This window comes from Trachypithecus francoisi, unplaced genomic scaffold (assembly GCF_009764315.1).
Source record: "Trachypithecus francoisi isolate TF-2019V2 unplaced genomic scaffold, Tfra_2.0 Lachesis_group10, whole genome shotgun sequence".
Lineage (NCBI taxonomy): Eukaryota > Metazoa > Chordata > Mammalia > Primates > Cercopithecidae > Trachypithecus > Trachypithecus francoisi.
In genome coordinates, this window is record NW_022681455.1 from 2,468,288 (window position 1) to 2,492,211 (window position 23,924).

General features: G+C 44.7%; 1 protein-coding gene across 1 annotated transcript in view; it reads right to left on the bottom strand.

Annotated features, from left to right (window-relative positions):
* Positions 1–2,785: 2,785 nt before the first annotated feature.
* The window catches only part of MYLK4 (myosin light chain kinase family member 4), a 105,833-nt gene continuing 84,694 nt past the window's right edge, over positions 2,786–23,924 (bottom strand). Inside the window, exons 5-13 of the mRNA XM_033216050.1 lie at positions 21,571–21,664; positions 21,384–21,493; positions 19,178–19,319; positions 16,366–16,436; positions 15,428–15,556; positions 14,338–14,490; positions 11,210–11,288; positions 7,384–7,456; positions 2,786–4,030 (exon numbers count right to left, since the gene is read on the bottom strand). Of these exons, the coding sequence (XP_033071941.1) occupies positions 7,409–7,456; positions 11,210–11,288; positions 14,338–14,490; positions 15,428–15,556; positions 16,366–16,436; positions 19,178–19,319; positions 21,384–21,493; positions 21,571–21,664 (826 nt within the window). The 3' untranslated portion in view covers positions 2,786–4,030; positions 7,384–7,408. The remainder of the gene's footprint in view (positions 4,031–7,383; positions 7,457–11,209; positions 11,289–14,337; positions 14,491–15,427; positions 15,557–16,365; positions 16,437–19,177; positions 19,320–21,383; positions 21,494–21,570; positions 21,665–23,924) is intronic.

A 23,924-nucleotide genomic window follows, 5' to 3' on the forward strand; every position in this document is an offset into this window, starting at 1 on the left:
GAAGGCCAGGGGACAGGAGGGAACTGAGTCCGAGGACCACAGCCCTCCCGGGGCCTGATGCTGCCTCTCGCTTGTGCTTTTACAAGCAGATTTTCAACCGGGTTCTGTCGTTTGTCCCCCAGCACACACTAACCCAGGACACGCATGCACACTGGCACCCCGTGCTGGGTGGCTGGGGGAGTGGCAGAGGAAGCAGAAGGGACAAAAAAGGAATGAAATAAAGAGCAAATTCTGTTCCTAGTATCAAATCCATATTTTGATTCTTAAAAGAGAAAAAAATTGCTAAGCTAATTTCCACAAAATGGATAAAAATTAAGTATTCACACATCTTTCCAAACATACATCAAAGCAAGCCACAATGACCACATGCCTACTTACATTTTTGAGGAAAGAAAGCAAATTAACATCAAGTTAGACAAAATAACTGAAAACAAACTTATGACACTCAGCAGACATAAGTATTACCAGCTTCAACCTAGAAACTGTTTCCCCAAGTTGGTTCAGGTGAGTCTCTTCCAAAGCTTCTAATGTAACAAATGGGGACATGTGCCCTCCTCGCCCTGATTTTTAAATAGCAACAGATTCTGGGTAAGTGTTGGTGTCTTCCAAATTACCAATGTGGCATGCCTTCTCCTTAATAATTTGTGGGGTTTATTTCTCTCCAGGCAGTGGCAAGTGCCACATCGGTGCTTAATTTCCTCCATTTGCTAAAGAAAGTGGGAACTGCTTAGTGAGTGAGCAAAGCCATAGCATCCATTAAGAGGGTGGAGGAGAAATACAGCCTCCCAAATCCTAATGACCTGCTGGAAAAATCTCCATAGCCCTGGTCTAGTCAGACTCAGCTTTTCTACGTCCATGCTCGCATCTGGCTTGATTCCTTGGCTTTGCAAACCCCCTTTTCCCATTAGAGCAGCAGTCTACCTAGTTACCAGCTCTCGCTGGAGCAGCCACACAAGGACATGGAGCAGGGGCGGGATGAACACTAGACTGATAATCTCCCATTTCAAGTAACTCTAGACTGTAATCATCAGCTCTGCAATGCAAACTACCCTCAGCACTCATATAAAAGGCACCCTGCTGGCATGGAGATGCCGTCCCATTCCAAATGTGGAAATTTAACTACAGAATCAAACAAGATCCATTTTCAAAGTAGAGTCTCCTTTCTAAACCTCAAAACAAAACAAAAATCACACCCACTCACTGCAGGGTCATCCGTGAATTAACTTGGCAAAGAAATCATGCCTGTATTTGGCCTGAGCTGTCTCTTCCATGTGTGGCAGGGTCTGGGGACAGTTTATCTGCCAACGTGAGTCAGAAGGGAAGGTGGATGCAAATTGCACGTCGTGCAAAAGATCTCATGCTCGATTTGGTAGAGAATGCACACCACAGGACAGAAAACGCCCTTCCACAAGGGGCTTCAAATCAGACCCTCGTGTCCTGTTTAGCACTTGAGTGAATGCCAGCTCTCTGTGGTCTAACTAAGCATTAATGCATGCACTGGCTTGTATTTTTCCAGCCTCAATGAATAGCATCAGCTAAAGATAGCATAGTAATGTAACACTCCAGTCACAGGGTTTTGTGTGTGTGTGTGTGTGTGTGTGTGTGCGTGTTTTAAGGAAACTAAATTAAACATTTGAAGCATAGTCACATAACAGGAACATAAGAAACCAAACTTGGATAAATGCAAGGCCAAAGGAGAAAAAGAAATGCATCATAATGTAAGAGCAAAGGCTAGAAAGGAGTCAGTTTTATAACTAGCACGACCACAAAATTTGCATGTGGCCTTCACCAAATCACACGTTTCCTGCTATCTCTACTTCCTCCTTACCTTAAAGATGAGAGTAAGGATGTTGCACACATTCATGACATGCTGTAAGGAAGGATTCCTTAGGTAGATCTGAGACATAATGGGGGAAAGCTGATGCAAAGTAAAACAGCCATCCCTGATGAGGCTACCAAGTAATTCTTATACCTTTCATTGCTATTGTGACAACAGGAGCGTAGAAGGATGGATGGATAATAACAAAGGCATTGGCTGGGCACGGTGGCTCACGCCTGCAATCCCAGCACTTGCCGTGGGAGGCCGAGGTGGGGGGATCACAAGGTCAAGAGATTGAGACCATCCTGGCCAACATGTTGAAACACCATGTCTACGAAAAATACAAAAATCAGCCACGGGTGCTGGCACGCGCCTGTAATCCCAGCTACTCAGGAGGTTGCAGGAGAATTGCTTGAACCGGGGGAGCGAGGGTGCAGTGAGTCGAGATGGCGCCACTGCACTCCAGCCTCGCGACAGAGCGAGACTCCTTCTGAAACACACACACACACACACAGACACACACACACACCACACACACACACACAAAGAATAAAGGCATTAACACAGCTGATTCAACGCAACAGTTATTTGGAAATGGAAAATGTGAGGAAAGTTCATGAAGCTGGGTGGTGAGCTTGGAGGTGAGCAGGCAATGGAATTTTGTGGGGCTTTTCCTTGCCTCTCCCTCATGTGGAAACGACACAGTCGTTTCGCTTTTTTTTTTTTTTTTTTTTTTGAGACGGCGTCTCGCTCTGTCGCCCAGGCTGGAGTGCAGTGGCCGGATCTTAGCTCACTGCAAGCTCCATCTCCCGGGTTCACGCCATTCTCCTGCCTCAGCCTCCCGAGTAGCTGGGACTGCAGGCGCCCGCTATCTCGCCCGGCTAGTATTTTGTATTTTTTTAGTAAAGACGGGGTTTCACCGTGTTCGCCAGGATGGTCTCGATCTCCTGACCTCGTGATCCGCCCGTCTCAGCCTCCCAAAGTGCTGGGATTACAGAGCCACCGCGCCCAGCCTCGTTTCGCTCTTTAAAGCCCAGTGCCTTTCCGGGCCCCATAAGCTATCTACAGTAGGGCCATTTCCCTTCTTACATATCTGCTGTGAAATGGCACATGGGCTACGCAGAGGAACCTTCCAACTGGAGCATTCCAGCGTTCTCACGTCCAGCAGGTGAACTCGCAGAGTTGCCGTCACCTCTGGTGTCCGACTGCGATTTCTTTACCCCCACGGAGTCCTGTGAGACAGCACGGGCGAAAGACTGGACTTGGTCTTTGTCAATGTTTGTTTGTGTTTACCCAGAAGCTTGAAGGTTACTTCCCAAGTCACTTCAACATTGAAAGCTCAGTGCTGTCTTGCTCCTGGAGGTGCAGATCCGTCTCTTTTCGTTGACAACTGGGGCTTGAGGAAACCTCTTGTGACTGTTGACATTATTCCAAAGGTCAGAATTTCAAAGACCAACCATAAACAGATACTTTTTGCATCACCTCTCAAAACCAATGTGTTTTGTGGGGATGAACTGTCAGTCAGAAGGGTGCAGGGAGTATAGATGTGAAAAACAGAATCAGCTACTTGGAAGAAAACGCACTTTGGGGACAATCAAGAATAAATGAAAGACACAGAGGCTGATGCCTCTTGTTGGAGAATTCAAAGACGGCTTCTGTTCCGGCAAGCAAATTATTTATCCATTGTAGTCACGTGACCGTAGACCAAATCAAAATGACGGAGTCTGAGAAACTACGTCTTCAAGGGTGCATGGGAGTTAGAATTCTTTCTGGCCATCTAATTGCCCCTTCAAAAGGCATAGTCTAATGGCTAGAAGTAGCTTCCTCCCTCCAAATGCATCCTCCAGTTTTAAAATCTCCGATAAATCTCAAGTGTCATGGCTGTAGTCGTCTGAGAAATAGCAGACACAATGCACCCCCTTCCCCAGTGACTAAGATCAAAAAATACTTTTTAGAAGTAAAAAATCTCAAGATGGCAGGGAACATGTTCCCAACGTCACTATCACCGGGTGCAGGGATGTGTCTGCGCCCTGAGAGCAGACTGCAGCGCTGGGCGTCCCTCTGAGCGCAGCAGAGGCACTCCAGTTCAAGTTCAAACTCAGGGTCGAGGGCTCCCCCTGCTAAGACTGCCAATCATCATGGGGTCAAGGCATCAGAACTGCTGATTTTTCAAAAAATCTTCTCGAAGCAGCAGCAACCGCAGCAGTTTTCCTGCAAAGCAAACAAAATATGAATCTTGTTAATTCAGCAGGGCTTTTAAAATTATAATTAGTTGGTTGTGCCCCTTAGGAAAACCACAGATGATTTTTTTTTTAATAACGTATGTGTGCATGTGAGCGGGGAAGAAAAAGAAATCTCTTGATGGATTCCACCACTTACCAGAGTTGGGCTTTTTAATTTTTAGTTTGTGCAAGATATTTTTTTTTCTTTCCAAGTTTTATTTTAGGTTCAAGGGGTACATGTGCAGGTTAGTCACATGGGTAAATTTGTGCAAGATATTTTAGGACTATTTGCAATATTGAAGGACAAGGCCTCTTTGTTTCACCTGAAGTAGAGCCGCTCCATCCATCTGGTCAGCTTGATCCCAGCATCAAAGTGAGAATGTGGCCTCAGGTATGGGGACATTTCCATGTGCTTTATGACCACGTCTGACCTGGGGCCCGCACACAGCTACCTGCCGTCGTTCCTGTGCATCTGAGGAGTATCCTACATTTATAGCCCATAAGTTGGCAAAAGATACGACAGAGGTAACCAGAAACAAAATGCCACCAGGTTGATTTTGGGAATGTTTCCTCTGACAAGTTGCAGGAGATGTATATGCTTCAGTTGACATTGTGAATTATGCCTTATTTATCGGCCTGGAACTTTTTTCTTTTTCCACAGGAATAATCTTCAACCACCAGATTTTTAAAATCAATATTATCTCAATTTGGTTTCCGTCATAATACATCCTGCCATAAACCCATCTCATCCTGACAGGGAATATTATTGTGAAGAATAATCTATTTTTTTTTCTAACTTCTCAAATGATGCTGCTCCCAGAGTTGAAATCTTACATTAAGTTTTATTTATTTATTTATTTAAAGTAGGAAGGTAGGTGGGACATGGTGGCTCTTATTCCTATAATCTCAGTGCTTTGGGAGACAGAGGCAGGAGGATCACTTGAGCTCAGGAGTTCAAGGCCAGCCTGGGCAACATAGTGAGACCCCAACTCTACAAAAAACTTAAAAATTAGCCAGGCGTGGTGGTGCATGCCTTTTCTCACAGCTACTTGGGAGGCTGAGGTAGGAGGATCGCTTGAGTCCAGGAGTTTGAGGCTGCAGTGAGCTATGCTGACGACACTGCACCCCAGCCTAGGAAGCATCCAGATTGTGTGTATCTGAAATGATTCTTCCTTGGCCTGTGGTGTGACTCAGGTGAATTTCTGAGGCCAAATGGGGCTGAAGAGTGCAGGAAAGGAAGGCAGCCAGCTCCATGACCATCAGCAGGCCTCCTCAAGCAGTTCCAGCAGAGGCTGTGTCCAGCTGCCCCAGCGTGGCCAGCCCAAATGTGCTGTCTTCATCCTCTGCACGGCCATCACTTCATAGGCTGCTGTTGTCTTCCATCATATCAAGTTCGAAGCATCCATGTCTGTGTGGAAGGACTCTACCCCCTCCCATCACCATTTCCTCCTCATTCTTCCCCCGCCAGACCCTGGCAGCAGGCCCGCCTTGGAATGCAACCCTGTCACCCAGTGAATTCATTCCCATCAGGCCTCCAAAGTGGCTCCAGTCCTTATGGTGGGAAGGTGGTTTGTGGCAAACCCTCGGGGTTTGTGGTCGCTAGGGACAAAACTGCTTCTGGGGGAGAGGGTGAAGGCGGGGCGGGGAGCAGGAGCGGACACAGCCTGGTTGCCTGTGGATCCAGGCACTCACGGCGCAGGGCTGGGGCACCTCGCCGAGTGCCATAACCTAGGCCTGGGGGCATGAGGGTCCTTTCTTGCTCCAGGTTGTCCTCACAAGAAACAAAACTCTCTCCTACCTTATCAAGACTTTCATGTCCTTGCTGTTTTTGACAAAGAAGAATGGTCTTTGTAAATAGAATGCACAAGCCTTCCTGTTCACTTTTTGTGGATTTCTAAATAAGTGACAGGGGCATATGTAAGCTTCCTTTCCTCCGAAGGCCAAGTGTTTACCTAGTACTGATGTGTGGCCTTTACTATGAGGTACTGATTCATTTCTACAAGAATTCAAGGCAGCTTACAAGAATATGTATAATCAAAAAGGTTTGATTTTTTTACTTGGGCAGAAACCTCAGGCCCAGAAACAGACCTAACAGACCTATCAGAAACAGACCTAACAGACCTATCAGAAGAAAGGATGAAGACCAGGCCGGGTCCCATGGCTCACCGTGTAATCCCAGCACTCTGGGAAGCAGAGGCGGAAGGATCATCTAAGGTCAGGAGTTTGAGACCGCCCTGGCTAACATGGTGAAACCCCGTCTCTACTAAAAATACAAAACTTAGCCAGGCGTGGTGGCAGGTGCCTGTAATCCCAGCTACTCAGCATGCTGAGGCAGGAGAATCGCTGGAACCTGGGAGGTGGGGGGTTGCAGTGAGCCAAGATCGCACCATCGCACTCCAGCCTGGGTGACAGAGCAAGACTCCATCTCAAAAAACAAACAAACAACAACAACAACAACAAAAAACAGTGAGCAGCAAGAACTCACTCACAAGTCATCAACCCTGTGCAGTTCCATGCATGGAGCTGAGAAAATGGCTGTGGATTCCCCGCCCAAGATTAGGGAGCTGACTCGCTGCAGGGTCCAGGCCCCCGGCAAGGACATGAATGTTGGGTTTTCTTAGAGTCCTTCATAAGTACATGTGCCTCTTAGTCTTCTCCTTTAGGGCTACATTGGGCTAGATTATTGATATCAAAGAAGGTACTCATGTGTAAACCCATCTCTCAGTGATTCCAAAAACACCTGAGCTAGCTGGAGGTCCCTGTGTCTGGGTGTGTGTAGGAGGTGGTATTCTTTGGGCTCGTAGAGCAGGCCAAGATCAGGAAGCAGCTCAGGGGACTAAAAACATGGGCATCGGCTTCAGAAACACCCAAGGGAACCACACTCCATCCTTTACAAGCTGCATGGCCGTGGGGGTATTATTTAGTCTCTGAGTCTCTGAGATGCAATTTCCCCATCTGTACAAAAGAGGGTGTCACTTCCTCTGATCTCACACATTGTCATAAGGACTACCCCCAGACGGTTACCAGCACCTCCTGAGCTGATTATTGATCCCTCCTATGCACCAGGCCCTGGTTTCGGGGCTTTGCTTGGATGCTGTCATGGGAGCCACTCAACAAGCTTAGGAAGTGAGACTCTCCCCAACCCGCAAGTCAGGCACTGAGCTTCCTCCAGTGAGAAAGCAGAGTCAGGGTGCAAACACAGCATTCTGATTTCAGGGCCCTCCACGCCAGCCGAAACGCTGCTCTTCTTCCTGCGTAGTCTGTGAGCAAATGTTCCATTTCTTTCTTATTCCTGTCTCTTAAGGCCTTCACAGACACCTCTTGAGGAGACCCAAGACTAACCTTTCAAATGGGTGCCTCCTGTAGACTATTTGGTCACAAAGTCCTGGGCATCAGAGCCACGATTCTTCTTCTTCTAGGGAAAGCAGAAGACATGTGGGAAGGATTAGGACTCTTTCCATCAGGCCCTGATTTATGAGCACACGTGAAAAGACAATCACTTGCTACTGAGTGGAAGATGCTCTTCAAGAGAGATTCTTGAAGCCTACATTCCCAACAACCCCCTGACAGACACCCTGGCCAACCTCGGAGTCCATCTCAGAGTCCAGTCTCCCCTGAGGCCCCTGTCACACGACCCTTCCTTCTCACACAGAGTCAGGGCCAAACAGCTCAGCACCTCATCACACTCAGGTGTGTTTTGCCAAAACTCACGCTGATATAGCACAAGAGTGCCCTGTCACTTGCGATACTGGGGCTACGATGACTGCAAAGATGAGTCAGTCACAGAAACAGCTTCTTCCAAAAGTTTTCAAATTGAGTAGACAACAGGAATGTGAATTCCACAAAGAGATTCAAGAATACAGAGAAAGAGTCCAGTTTAAGGATAGAGAAAAGCCGGGGCATTTAATACAGGCCTTAGACAAGTACTGACTTGTGGGCTGCTCTGGAAGCAGCAGTGGAGACAAGGCTCAAAATAAGAGCTGGGGGCGTCCTGGAGCAGGCCCTGACTGCAACTGGGTTGGGTCTGGTGTGGACCACGGGGAATGCGTGAAGATTTTTTTCAGTCAAGGTCTGAGCTGTAATTAAGGAACTAATGATGTGATAGATTAGGGAAGAGGGTGAGTAGAGGTTGGATATCAGTTCACAGGTTGTTTTATTAGTTCACTGAGAGGGCATGAGCCAAGGACGTAACAGTGAGAATGGGAAGGAAGGCTCAGAGGCTTCTTAGCTCTGGGGGAAAGAAACCACGTCAAATTTGTGTCGTGTTCCTTCCTCTGGCCCCAGAACCCTGGCTAATTCTGCAGCAGGTGCTGAGTTCTAGTAGATTCCTAGTTTGGGAGTGCTTTGCCCCACCCCAGCTGAGAGCTGCTTCTGATGGAAACAGGTTACACACAGATGGTTGGACGTAAGAAAGGCTGGGAGTCATCGCATGTCACCTTGAGCATAATACAGAGGGCAGAGAACTCTCGGATGTTAACTTCTAAGAAAAAAAAATCCTTCTTAAATTTAGTGACAGTCAAAATGCTACTCAAGTGGTTACAAAATAGCAAGTGCTTTTAAGCTCGAAGCAAAAGAGACAAATAAAAATACATGAAAGACTTAACAATAGAATTTAGGTTGAAATGGTAAACAGTTTTGGATCAGAATTACATTTTCAACTTAAAGGTAAATTCTGATTTTGTAAAACCAAGATTATTCTAAAAATAAGCCTTCTGGGAAACTTCAGTCTCAATATTTCCTTGAAAAGTAAGATATACTAAGTTTGAATATTGACTTTGAGTAACACTAAAACTGTATGGTACAAGAAAGGTTCTGGAAGCATTGCTCAGGTCCCCTGTACCCAGCAGCCCATCAGCGGCAGGAGAGCAGAGCAGTGAGGCTCTGTCCGGACTCCAGAGCTCAGCCCTGTCCTGAGTGTTTTCAGCTACAGACACTAATGTGCCTGTTTCATGGGTTGCTATGAGGAGTGAGGGAGGTATTTTTTGTAAAGCAGTTAGAAGGGTGTCTCCACAATGCTGTATAATTATAACTGTAATAACTAGATTTATAAAATGGAATTTGTTTTTCATTAAAAAAAAAAAAAACCATCATCACTCTTGAACTATATCTATCCACCTCAGGTACCAGCAGATGGATGGATACAAAAGGTGATTTTACTTGCTGCTACATGGTTTAAAAAATATTCTTAAACTTTTTAAACTGTACAATGTCATTAATTATCTGCTGTGGTTTCTATACTATCCTGCCATGTCAAAGTGTATTTGGACACCAATAAGCTTGGATAAAAATACATTGGTGGAAAATTGGCTCAAAATAGGTTGGTAACCCTAATAAGCAGTTTATGTAGTCTGGATGAGGTACCCACTAGGTAATAAGTCTATTTTTGCTTGACATCAGTACCAATTATCAAGGAAAGGTATATTCAGACACAAATAAAACTTAGTGCCGATGCTGAATTTAGAAGTAAAGTTAATTTCAATAAAAACTGGATGTGGAAAAAGTGAGTACCTAAGGCATAGTCATTCCAAGGCTTGTTGGTCAGTGAAAAAGTTCCATTCCAAAAACCTCAGGAAATGGAGAGGATGAGGAGCAAAGGTGGAAGAAACAAAAACGTATCAAACCCATGGCACACCAGGGCGGGGCAGCAGCCACCCTAACTGATGGGCACGCCAGACAGGCCCCTGGTGGGCCCAAAGGTTTGCATGGTGTCTTGCCTGTATGTGCATCTTGCCAATTGAACATCCTAGATGTTCAGTAAAGTTACCTGGGCATTGCTCATCTGTGTCTGTGTTAATTATATAATCCACAATCATTTGGATGGGGACAACATGAAGGAGGCCAAGAAGCCAGTCAGGAGGCTGCAGTCATTCAGGGCAGGCATGTCCCAGGCCACGGTAACCATGGGAATGGAGAGAAATACACAGGTTCCAGAGGTAATTAGGGGATATCATGTACAGAACATGGAGGTAAATTAAACATGAGATGCGGGATTGAAGGAGAGGAAGGAAACAAAGAAGACGGGTGGGGGCTGGCTGAGGCCGCCCCGGGGGACCCTTCGCTAGGAGGATGGCTGATGGTGAGGCGCGGTGCGGGGAGATGAGATTAGTTTAGGGGTGGGAAGATCCAGGTGGAAACATCTGATACACAGATGGATGTACGGTTCTGCAGCTTAGGAAAGATACCTTTGCCAAAGAGGCAGATGAGGAAGTTGGAATATGAATATCTGGTAATTAAGGCGATGAGAGTAGATGAAGATTTCATTGTAAGAAGTTATTACAGAGTGGGCTAGGTTATTCACCGTACTCAGTCTGTAGTCTAAGAGTCTCCTACACAAAGACTTGTATAGATATCTGGACCAAGCTGAGTATTAAATAATTCTAATAGATTCGAATTATCTAATAATTAGATTCGGTGCCCAGAGCAGACCAAGCCAGGTGAGCACAGAATTTAGAATTCTGAATTCTGTTTTAAGGAGGCATATTTCTCCTGAATGAATATTACTATCTATTCTCCAGAACTTTATATGTTTATAGGGTATATGTCTATATGTATGTGCACATAAGACAATGAATTAATTCATTCTATAATGGATACAACAATTTAATAATAAACAGTTACGCTGAAAATACTCTATTAAACAACAAATACATTATTTTTAAAATGTAAACTGCCCAAAAAAGCATTTTAAGGCCAGGTGCAGGGGCTCACGCCTGTAATCCCAGCACTATGGGAGACCGAGGTGGGTGGATCATGAGGTCGGGGTTTGAGACCAGCCTGACCAACATGGTGAAACTCTGTCTCTACTAAAATTACAAAATTAGCCAGGCATGGTGGTGTACACCTGTAATCCCAGCTACTTTGGAGGCTGAGGCAGGAGAATCACTTGATCCCGGGAGGTGGAGGTGGCAGTGAGCTGAGATCGCACCATTGCACTCCAGTTTGGGCAACAACAGCGAAACTCTGTCTCACAAAAAAATAAAAAAATAAAAATAAATAAATAAATTTTTTTAAAATGCATTTTAAGTAATTTAATACCTACACAAGATTTGTAGTCTGTGAGAAAAGGAATGAGAAAGAACCTTATTTAAGGTTAAGTTGACTCTAGCATCTGATCTGCAAAAGACAGGCAGACAGGAGAAAAAGAGGAAGAATAAGAAGCCGTGGTCACCTGGGCATTGAGTCTGGAGTGGAGCTTGTGGTCTGACAACCAGGGGTGCTTGAGAGCTTCGCTTGCACTTATTCGCCAACTAGAGGGAAATTCAGAAGGTGATTAGTAGAAACACACCGAAGAAGGCCTGCATCTGCTGTTCAATCTCAGCTCCAGCCTCTGCCTTTGGGAGACCAGATGGCCGAATGTCAAACTCATGGTCAATTCTGCCTTCTCTTGAACTGTGTGCTATCAGTGATGGCATAGGTGACTATCAAATCCAATCAGGAAAACATTAGTAAAGACAAACAAGGCAAATAATAAAAATCCTTGTTAATAACTGAACACTTACTTTCAAATATAAGTAACCATTTCTGTAGTATAACATCTGAACTTAGTAAAGTGGATTCCTATCAGTCAGTTGAAAAATAAATATATATTTATTATTGTAAGAGCAAAATGCTACAATGATTCTTGATGATTGCCAAAGCAGTTTATGTATTAAAACTTTTGAATAATAAACATTACTAACTTTTGAATTAAGAAGTTTTGAGTTAAATAGGTAGGGAAATAGAGTCAATGTAATTATTAAGAGAGGGACCAATAGATACTTTTACAAAGAAACAATATCCTTTTGGAGCTAGCAAAGGTTTATACAATTTGGGGAAATAATATGAAGAATAATAATATAGATTTACTATATTTGAATTCTAAGTTCTATAAATTTGTTTGATGTGCTAAGATTTATCACATTAAAACAAATAACCTTTCAAAATAAAAACTGTAGGCCAGGCGCAATGGCTCACGCCTGTAATCCCAGCACTTTGGGAGGCTGAGGGGGGCGGATCATGAAGTCAGGAATTCAAGACCAGTCTGGCCAACATAGTGAAACCCCATCTCTACTAAAAATACAAAAAATTAGCTGGGTGTGGTGGGGCACACCTGTAATCCCAGCTACTCAGGAGGCTGAGGTGGGAGAATCACGTGAACCCAGGAGGTGGAGGTTGCAGTGAGCCAAGATCATGCCATTACACTCCAGCCTAGGTGACACCGCGAGATTCCGTCTCAAAAAAAAAAAAAAAAAAAAAAATCTGTAAGTGAATGCAACAATCTGAAGTCAAAGAGGTAGTTCCAAGCAGTAATGAAGCTTCAGTGTGTAGGATTGCCTCAATGCAATCGCTTCATCAAGTACCAAAATATTTAAGTATAAGATTTGAAAAGGAGATAAGTCTTTATTACAGTCAATGAACTTGGTGACAACATCAAAATTATAGTGCCAAAAACAGGCAGAGGTAATTTTTAAAAATCTCTTGACTTCCACCAACCTCAGTTGGAAGTGTGGTTCTGCTTAGTGTCATACATTTTCAGCACTGGATCTCCAGAGCCTTCCAATGGCTGACCAAGGTGAAAAATGATGATTCTGCACTCTAGTGTCGAACTTCTTAAATCCGGCTATTGAAAAGTTAACAATAACATTGTACTAATAATTAAACTTTTAACAACATTTCAAGTTTATTTTTGTATCCCAGAAATTTATTCTATGATGGTGGTGTTTGGCTTTTGGCTTTAGTGTCATCCAAGCATTGACTGGAATCCTAAGCTTGTTGCCACCGGCCCAGATGGGTATTGGATGCTCCTTGGGCATCCATGAAGCCCTCAGACTGAAGGAGTGAGCAGCACTGGAGCCCACTGGGTCCACCTCTGCATCTGCTCGGAGCTGGCCATGTGGCTGCAGCACTGCTCTCAGCCTCAGTTTCCCCATCTGTAAAATGATGGTCTCCACAGACCACAGGATTATCCAGAAGCCAAATAAGATAACACACAAAAGTACACGTGTAAAACAGGTTCGCAGTAAATGTGGATTTCTCGTCCTCCGAAGATTTGAAAGGGTTGACAGTTTCCATGTGTTCACTGCCTTGGGTAGGGTAATGTGCTAATAACAATAACCCTGCCTGTTATTGTGCCTTTCCATCAAGGTTATTATTATTATTAATCCACTATTTGTGAATGTCCCTCCTGTCTGGCTGATACTCCTAGCCTGGCTGGGTTCTATTCATTCATTCATTCTCTAAGGACTCAGTTCTGGCCTTATCTTTGTGTTAACCACATTTTATTACACCTTTTTAAAAAATACCTATCCCTTGTATTAGATGGTGAGTTACTGTAGGCAGGGACTGGATTTGTGCATCTATTCTTAACACATGACACATTTCCTGGCACACAGTAGGTGATCGACACTTGAATGAAGGCATCTCTTGCCAGGCTCTGTGCCAGACCCCCTGCCTACACTGTTTCCCCACTCCCTGTGACACCCTCCTACCTGTTGTGACTTTAAAGCCATAAAGATAATAAAACGGTAAGACAAGTGCTGTTGGTCCTGAAAGTCTTAACAGATTCAATCACTATATGGCTCAGGCAGAAAGCCATCTGAAACAGAGTGTTTGATGGGTTAATCACTATGCCCTTCTCCCTCTCTGATTCTAAAATGCAAATCCCTACATTCCAGTGTCATTCTTTTTCATCCACTGAATTTTGAATTAATGTGGTTTAGCATAACAGAAAATAGAGGGCCATGTAATAGATAACAGCCAAGTGTGTGGCCGTGGGGGAAGGAGAACTATCTGTCTGAGCCTCTGTTCTGCCAATTACTGGTGGTGTGATCATGGGCAAACCACCTGGGATCTTCCACCCGATTTCTGCCTCATGGAGTTGCGGGCAGGAGTGGTGGTTAAGAGAGATAATGTCTACAAAGCACTTGGCACAATCTGGCCCATAGTAGGTTCTCAAATGAAATGGTAGTTAAAGATTCAGCTACACAGAACCATATACAGCTTTGTAGAGGTGAAAGGAATCCTAGAAATACTTCTCCTAAGTCCTTCATTTTGACAGTGAGTCAACTGAGGCCCAGCAGGAGCTCATGGTTGGTACGGCTGCATGATAAATGGCAGGAGGAGAAAGGTTTGTGTAGCTTCATGACCAAAGCAGTGCCAGATCGCAGTAGAGTGGGTCAAGAGGATCAAACTTCATTCTATGACTTTGCACGAACATCACAGATGTTAGTAAGGCAATAAATTCTAACAGCCCTGGTGGTATGCCCTGCTTTCTGATCATCCCTACTGTGCCCAGAGCACAGGACGAACTTGGGTTACCTCTTCTCCTTAATCAGAAGCTTGGAGATGAACTCCTTGGCCTCCTCTGAGATGTCCTGAAATTCTTCATCCTCTAAGTCCCACCTGCAGGCCAGGATGTTGTTCAGCGTCTCGGCATCATTGTCACCCAGGAAAGGGGACAAACCGCTAAGTCTGGAGGACACAGGGTCCAGAGTGAGTATTTTTTAAACAGCTTCAACCCCTTTCCATACAGATTGCTTTTCTGGTTCTGCCATTCAAAGGTGAGAGAAGGAAAATAATGTAATCCCAAAGCATAATTTTATAATATATTATTGCAATCAAGAAAATGCTTGCCACTTCCACCCAACTCCTAATTAAACAACTGTGACAATAAAGACAGTAGCAACAACAGAATATGAATATGAATATCAGCTTCCTTTTTAAATCACTTTACAGCTCGCAAAGTGCTACTACATGCTCAGATGGCAAATGCCAGGCATGTCATCTCTGAGGGGTGAGGCTAGCCTGAGTCACTTAGCAGATCAGGATATGAGCTTTTTTTTTTTTTTTTTTTGAGATGCAGTCTTCCTCTGTCACCAGGCTGGAGTGCAATGGTGTGATCTTGGCTCACTGCAACCTCCGCCTCCCGGGTTCAAGCAATTCTCCTGCCTCAGCCTCCCAAGTAGCTAAGATTAGAGGCGCACACCACCAAACCTGGCTAATTTTTGTATTTTTAGTAGAGACGGGGTTTCACCATGTTGGCCAAGATGGTCTCGATCTCTTGACCTCATGATCTGCCTGCTTCAGCCTCCCAAAGTGCTGGGATTACAGGCATGAGCCACGCGCCGGGCCATATGAGTTCTTTAAATTATTTTTTGGTTTTTAGGTTGTGTCCTAGGAGTTAAAGTGATTAATGAAGAGGACACACATTTACTTTTCCAAATGATGTGCAGGGAAAGAATTCAGTCCTTTCACCCACAGGATTCAACTGAACCTAGAAAGCAACTGAGGATGGGACAGTGTTATTTATTTTTTACAGACCTCAATTGGGGCTTTTATTTAAAATGGCAAAACCGCAGAAAATAAGCATGGAGATGGAGAAGGGTCAGAGACAGGGAGAGCTACTCACAGCATATAGGCGATGACCCCCACACTCCACATGTCAGTTGGAAAGGAAACAAAATCATAGTTCACAACTTCAGGGGCGAGAAATTCTGGGGTTCCAAAGTTCACCTTCAGCTTCTCTCTGGGTTTGTATCTGCAATTTAAGAGACAACATGGAAGGATGGAAGGGTCAGTCAAAAATCATGAACACTGAAACGATGCAGTCTATGAGACAAAATAACTTCAGCCATACATACAGCAGACTTCAAATAAACAAACATTAAAGGAACCCAAACAATGAAGAAAGAGTGTCAAAAACTTGTACAGCGGTCCCAGAAAATTTAAAAGTCAAAATTCATACTAGGAAACCTTAATATGATGAACCAGTTGTAGGAGAAGCCACTGTGAATAATTAGAACATCTGAATTATAGAAGATGACAAGAGGAAACCTGATACAGTCATTGACATGGGGATGACTGGAGTAAGCCTGTATTAATGAATAAACAGAGTACTGCAATATTTACAACATCCATTTTATACACATTGTCGATGTGCTGAATTGTTAACGTGTCCATGTAAACTCTTTGTTCCCTCTGTGCCAGAACCCTTTGCAATCTTGCTTACGTTGTTAATATTTTTAAAGTAAATCTTCTCTGTACAGATGGAACAAATATGAAAGATGAAGACAAACACTTGCAAATGCTAAATTAATGGCTTCTAATTTAATAAACTTCACTGTATTAGGTTTTAATCTTTTATACTTTTTACTGCATGCATTATAGAAACTTCTAAACACTCAAGTCTCAAATTTAGCAAGTTAGGGCCAAACATAATAATTTTTGTTAAATTAATTATAAATGAGATCATGAAACCAAGGAGCAGATCAGATATATGTTTGCAAAGAAAGGGCACCCATCATGTCCCCTACCTCCATGCGTACACCTATGTCCAAATAGACATACCTTCTGGCCAATCCAAAATCAATAATTTTTATTTGCTTAGCATCCCGATTCACACACAGGATATTCTCAGGCTGCCAGGAGAAAGAGACACATTAGCAATGAAAACAACCATCATTCACTCAAATTGTCCTTGAACCACAACTAAAAATACAACGATGCTCAGAAAAAACATATCAGGCCTTTCACTTCGGGGCGGGCTTGTCCATGTGGGTACTTTCTCCTTTAATTATGTGGTGGATGAGGTTGCGGGTATCCTGCCAACCCTGCATTACCCAGCCTGTCCTCTCCACGGCTTCACAGTTCACCATAATGCCCGAGTTCAGGCAGAGGCCTTGAGGGGAGCAAGAAGAGGAGGCTGCTTCAGTCCTTCCCAAATGCACTGTGGAGGCCCGCTCAGACCCGACATCTGCCCCTCTAAATTACTGAGTATGAATTTCCCCTTCTTGGAGAAGTAGTTTTCCCAAGATTTATGAGTTCCAAGAGAATTGACCTGCTCCATTTAAACAGCCGCACTGAACATGCACTATACTGTGAACGTTCCGGCCTCCAGAGCTTCCCTTTGCTCAACGCTTATGGGAAAGTCGCATGGGAGAGGAGGGCTTTTCTCTCCAGTCATTCTTCAGTCTCGGCAGTTCCGAGGTTTTGCTGAGTTTGGTCTCAATGCCTAAATCCCCTGACTAAGTGTTCCCTTGGAGCTAGGCCCTGGTAAGATCTTAGCCTGCTAACCTGACCACCTTGGGGTGTAGGGGAGACAAGTAGGTTGTAGCGCAGCCTCAGGGCTCACAGAACGTCCGACAAGTGCACCTAATGTTTACTGGGGTCGAAAACGGAGGTCTGGGGAAAGTAAGTGATTTAATTTAAAGTCAAGGCCATTTATAAAAGAGAAACAAAGTTTTCAAAGAGTTAAGAACCCTAAGTCCCAACTCTCTATGAGCTGGAGGGCACCAGCCCAGAAGCCGAATGCTCAGGATCCCATTCCTCAGTCTTCAGTGGGAGCAGGCTCCCCCTCCCCAACCTGTCCAGATGGAGAAGAGGTTCCAATGAGATCAGAATTCAGAGACACGTTATGAAATGACACAGTGTCTCCTTATCAATATTCAATAGTACATTTGGTTGGGTAGAATATCTTTGGAAGCCCTTTTCTAAAATATCTCTAAAACAGATGTTTGTGAGTCAAAGTCATTGTAGAGAAGGGGTGTTATGTGAAACATTTGGTTTCGTGCTTAAATAACTGATGGATCATGTATAAAGCTGTCCAATTGTGAAGGAGTACTGTGGCATCAAAAAGTTTGCAGGATATAGAGAAACCGTTTTGAGGGCATTTCAAAAAGCCTTTTTATGATGATAAAATTAAAGAATGTTCATTGGATAAAATTTGCAAAACAGAAAAATATAAAACAGACTGTAAGTCACCTATAATCTCCCCCCACATAGTGACAATCATTCTTAATATTTTTGGCCCTTTTCCTTCCAAGGATCTTTCAGAAAAGCAGCTCCTTAATGACCCATCCAGCTGTCACCTTTTTTATGATCTTTGCATCCAAGAAATAACTAAAATTGCCCGCTGCAGGTCCTCAATCAATGTTATGAAGCCCCATATGGAGTCATTTGACTTACAATAGGTTTGCTCTTAATTCCAGTTGCCAATCAAATCCCTTTAGGGATATCTGCAGAATATCTACATTCAATGAAAACACTCCATGAAAGCATGCATTATCAAACTCAGCTCGTAGCGAGGGTTTTGCTAATGATTTTTAACCTCTGACTTTGTCATTTTATAAACCACTTCCTCCTGCTCTCCTCCTGCTCCAAAGTGAATGGGGAAGGCAAGGCACATAAATCAAGACAGTGAGGGAAGCCAAGTTATAGGAAGAGAGGCCCATGGAAACCTATTTAAGGAGGCTAAATTTATTTAGCTATGCAATCCCTAGTGACATGCAATAGATGGGATGTTTTATAGAATATATATTTTACCTTACTGTCGTGCTGTGCAAACAGGGAAATGAGAAAATGACCAAGCCACACAAGATGTACTTTATGATACTTAGTCCCAACATGGGACTTGATCAGGGTTATGGGGCCTAGGTCTTTTATTGGTTATAACTAAGACTACGTACAGTCCGATTCTAGGAGTTTCATAGTGAGATATAATGAGAGAGGTAAAGAGGGAAAGGGCGATCAATAGGAGGAGAAAGAAAGGCGGTTTGGCTTCTGTGAGCTTTCTACCATTGGCAGTGGGGTGCCCGCCCCACCCTCTCTGCTCCTTAGCACTTCGGCCCCATTCTTCCGACTGCCCTCTGCTCCATTCTCCATAGGATTCTATTCCACGGGGCAGCAAACCCACAGAAAAACAAGTCCCAAAGTCCGGAGCTTCCTGAGTGACTCGAGGAGCTGTCGGCAATTCTTGGAGACCTGGAAAGGTTGGCTACTACTTAGGGAATTCTGAGTTAGCTAAAATCCTCTCACCTACTCGTCCTGACAAGAGGGACACCACATGGCTACCGCTGTGGTGGTGGTGGCGGTGGTGACTGTTTTAATTCTAAACTTTTAGGGAAACCATTGCCATATAGATTTCCTTAACGCAGGCAAATTACAAGAATCTGAATATTAGCTCCTGAAGATGGAACATGCAAAATATTAGGGAGTGACAAAAGCTGAGAATAAGGAGATGAGGGTAACAATTCAGATGTTTATTCATTTCTGAAATGACTGTACCAATTTCCCCAGCTGGCATATAATAGCAGACAGGGCCCACTCACTGAGCAAGGCGTGGAAAGGATACAAAATCTCACAGGATACAAAACACCCTTACCTTCAGGTCCAAGTGGAGAATGTACATCTGATGCATGTGCCTTATCCCCTCACATATCTGCTTCATGAACAAGATGGTATCAAGTTCCGTCAAATTGTAGTTCTCATCAATGATGCGGTCAAACAGCTCCCCACCATCCACGCTGCAGAGGGAAGAGGAGCGAAGCCCTCAGTCCTGATTTCCTAACCACCATGCGCTTTTCTTGTAGTGACTTGGCGTGCAAGTTCTGCTACCTCTTCTGAAAGGTGTATGTGCAGTTATTTCTCCGCCTTATTTGCTGTCTTACTTAGATGATTCTTATCTTGAAGGCCTGTATTTTATATACCTTCAATCTCACAAATGGAAATCCTCAAGCCAACCCTCCATCTTTTTTGGGTGCGTTTTTTTTTTTTTTTTGAGACGGAGTCTCACTCTGTTGCTCAGGCTGGAGTGCAGTGGCAGGATCTTGGCTCACTGCAAGCTCTGCCTCCCAGATTCAAGCGATTCTCATGCCTCAGTCTCCCAAGTAGCTGGGATTAGAGGCACACGCCACTATGCCCAGCTAATTTTTGTATTTTTAGTAGAGATGGGGTTTCACTGTGTTGGTCAAGCTGGTTTCGAACTCCTGACCTCAAGTGACCCACCAGTCTTGGCTTCCCAAAGCGCTGGGATTACAGGCATGAGCCACCGCACCCGCCCTCAAAGCCCCTTTATCCAGTGTCTTCAGCTCTGGGGTGAGCCCACATGTATCATGTTCTAAAGATGCTGAAGAGAAAGAGGACCCTAAGAACTCTGGGAGGGGAACTCCAAGCCCTGACTGAAAGTAGTCAGGGTCTCAGCCCTCTAACTCTCCAGTGCTTCTATGTGGCTGGTGCTAGACACAGTAATTTCCCTTATCCTCTGGGACACCTTCCAAGACCCTTCATGGATGCCTGAAACTGTGGATAGTACTGAACCCTGTATATACTATGTTATTTCCTATAGATACATAACTCCGATAGTTTGATTCATAAATTAAGCACAGTAAGGGATTAACAACGATAACTAAGGGTAAAATAGAACAATGATGACAATATGCCAGCTGCACTATTCTTGTGCTTTGGGGCCATTGTGAAGTAAAACAAGAGTTCCGTGAATACAAGCACTGCGATGCCTCCACAGTCGATCTGATGACCCAGTGGGCTACTAAGTGACTAACCGCAGGGAGTGGTGGAGACGCTGGACAAAGGGATGATTCACGTCCTGGGTGGGACCGAGCGGGACGGTGGGAGATTTCATCAGGCTACTCAGAACAGTGTGCAATTTAAAACCTGTTGATTGTTTACTTCTGGAATTTTCCATTTAATATTTTGGGGCCTCGGGTAACTGAGACCATGGAAAGTGGAAGTGTGGATAAGGGAGGACCAGGAACCTATACTTTTTATTCAAAATGCCTGATTGCAGAATGAAAACCAAAACGGAATCACAATATCGATTCCGTGTTGGAATTGCAGTCGGCCCTCCCTATTCGTGGATCCTGCTTCCACAGGTTGGAACAATCGCAGATCAAAATGTTTGACCAAAAAACAATAAAAATTGACAATACAACAACAAAAATAACACAAACTTTTAAAAAATACAGTATAACAACTGTATACGTGGCATTTACAGTTTATCAAGTATTATAAGTAGTCTAGAGATTATTTAAAGTACTCAGGGGGATGGGCATAGGTTATATGCAAAAGACGACACCATTTTATACCAGGAACTTGAGTGCCCTCTGGTTTTGGTGTTTGCGGGGATCCTGGGACCCCCTCAGATTCCAAGGAATGACTGTACTCGGTTTCTGACTAACCATTCCTTATGTTTTATAAAGATGAGTTTAAATGGAAGCTTCTTAGCCCGAATCATCCACCGTTTTTGACATGTGAATACGGTGAAACTAAGATGTAGCTCAAAAACCACTTTCCTCCAGGTTGCCCTGGCTAGTATTTAAGCTTGATTTTTGACAAACAGCTTAGATACAAAGCTAGATCTACTTGGTCCCGCTGCTTCTTATCAATAAAATCCCGTATGGAGATGCGTAATCCCAAGCCGTTTCCCTTGGAGAACTGATGAGATTGTGTGATCCGCACGAATCAGAGTCTGCGGGGAGAAGCTTGGTTCTGGCCCCGCTGCAGCAGGACGGAGCTACTGACACACAGTCATGGTCATGAGTGGGTCAGAGAGGGGCAGAGGGGATACGCACTACTCCATGACCAGGACAATGTCGTCCTTAGACTCAAAGGCATCGTACAGCTGGATGAGGTTCGCGTGGTCCAGCTGGTTCATGACGCTGATCTCGTTCTTCACCTCCTCCTGAGAAGCAGGAAAGAGTGCATTAGTGTGGCCAAGACAGGACAGGGAGAGAGGGGACCACCTCCCACAGGCTGTACCTTGTCCTTCATGCCTCTGGTCTTGATGATTTTGGCTGCCAGCTTCAGACCTGTGGCCGTCTCCTCACACTTGTGAACCTGACCGAAACGCCCTCTGCCAAAAAAGAGGAAGCAGTGTAGCATGAGGCCCTGTGGTCAGCTGCCACGTAGACAGCACACAGTGGCCCCAGTATTTCTCCTGCTAAGTCTGGATGAGCAGCCCTATGAGGAGTTCTTTCCATAAACTTCTAGAACAGTATTTGTCAAGGTGTGGTCTGTGGGTCACTTGCATCAGAATCACCTGGGAGCTGTTAAGAAAGCAGGTTTCAGCCGGGTGCTGTAATCCCAGCACTTTGGGAGGCCGAGGCGGGAGGATCACGTGGTTAGGAGTTCGAGACCAGCCTGGTCAACATAGTGAAACCCCGTCTCTACTAAAAACACAAAAAATTAGCCAGATATGGTGGCAGGCACCTGTAATCCCAGCTACTTGGGAGGTTGAGGCAGGAGAATCACGTGAACCCAGAAGGCGGAGGTTGCAGTGAGCGGAGATCACGCCATTGCACTCCAGCCCAGGTGACAGTGTAAGACTCCATCTCAAAAAAAAAAAAAAAAAAGAATCCAGGATTCTAGGCCCTACCCCAGACCTCCTGAGGCAGGAATCCAGGGGTAGGCCCCAGAATCTACATTTCAGCACATTTCTTGGGTGATTCATATGCACCCTAACATTTGAGAACCACTTTTACAGACAATGCAGAACCTTTCTAAATACATATGAATGTTATAAGCTGGGCTTTGTCAGCATATGAACAAGAGAGCCCACCTTCAGATATATAAAATTATTTTTGAAAACTGTATATGTAACAGTACTGCATATATATCCATATAGTCAAGACTGCATATTGCCCAGTCACCTATGAGCTTGAGTATAATCGTAAGACAGCTTTGTACCTACATAATCACATACAGATGTGCACAGTTGCGAGCAGTTTTCAATCTAATTTGCTTACTTTGATTTCTTATTTAGTAAAATATGCTAGAACACGTGTCCCTGCTCTGCAATGGTGGATGTCACAGTCGGGAGCAAGGAACAGCTTCCCTAGCAACACAGTGAACCCGGGGCAAGCCCTATGACAAGGCAGAGGACTTCAACGATGAAAGTCATGGCAACGCTGGGCAGATGCAGGAGCACTGACGGCCGCCACATCCCATCCTGGGGCTGCACAGAGGCAGATGAATCTTGGAGAATGACACAGGATTACCATACACATAGCCACGGGGTGACTTCAGTTCCAACCTCTGTTCCCGATGGAGTCTCTATGGCAATACATGAACACAGGCCCAGCCACCTCCTAAGCGGCTGTTATGAAAATGTTTTGTTTTGTTTTTCCCTTCACTAGCAGTGGCCCCAGAACCTCCTGAGCCAGCAGTGGTGCCCATCACTGTCTGACTTCCCCGCTCCTTCAACCCTCTGACTGTTTCCCCTGATTTATTCTGCAAAGGCCCTGAAGGTTGAGGCCAACTCCCGGGATTCATGCTGGTTCAACACAGTGATAACCTTATGCTCACTGAACATGCCAAGCAGGGATGATAGATGCCCTCCAGGTCACAGAGCAGGAGATGAACCCCCAGGAAAATTCAGGGGCCTGCCGCTGTGGGCAGGTTTTTTGGGATCCAGTGATCCTTGGCCTGTGGCAGTATTTCTGCCAAAAGTAAAAGATAAGTTGCTGCATCTTGAACCTCCTACCACTAAAAAGGAGGTGCAGCACTTGGTGATGTCTGCATTTTGAAGGCATCCACGCACATTTGATCGTGCTCCTCTAACTTATTTGCTAAGTGAATTATGGCTGCCAATTTTGGTGAAGCCCATCACAAGAGCTGACGGGCGGCTGGTCTAGACTGCAGCACCAAAGAGAAGACCCCACGGTGCCCAAACAGACAGAAAGGAAGTTGCAAAGGAGCAATTGACAAACCTTGACCAGAAAAAACAGCACAAATCCTGGGAATTCTTTCAAAGCTTCTTCTGCAAATAACTATTGTCGGTTAGAGAAATACTTGCTGGCTTGCCACTGATGTCCCTGAAGACCCAAATACCTCAGGCTTCCATGGCACCAGTTCATGCTGTGGAATTCCTGTCTCTCCCTCAGCCCTACCCCGCAGTCTCATGGGGCATTCTATGAGATCAGCCAGATCAGGAAAGGAAAGTCCAGGTGGTTCCATTCGGCAGAGGGCAAAGAAATACAGAGTGGGAAGAGGAAGAAGGGACTTCACAAATATCAATGACTCCCTAAAGACCACTTGCAGAAGCCTGAACTGCAGCAGCAATGCATGCTTTCTTTGTGTTGGTGAGTACATTTTGTATGTATACGTGCAGATGT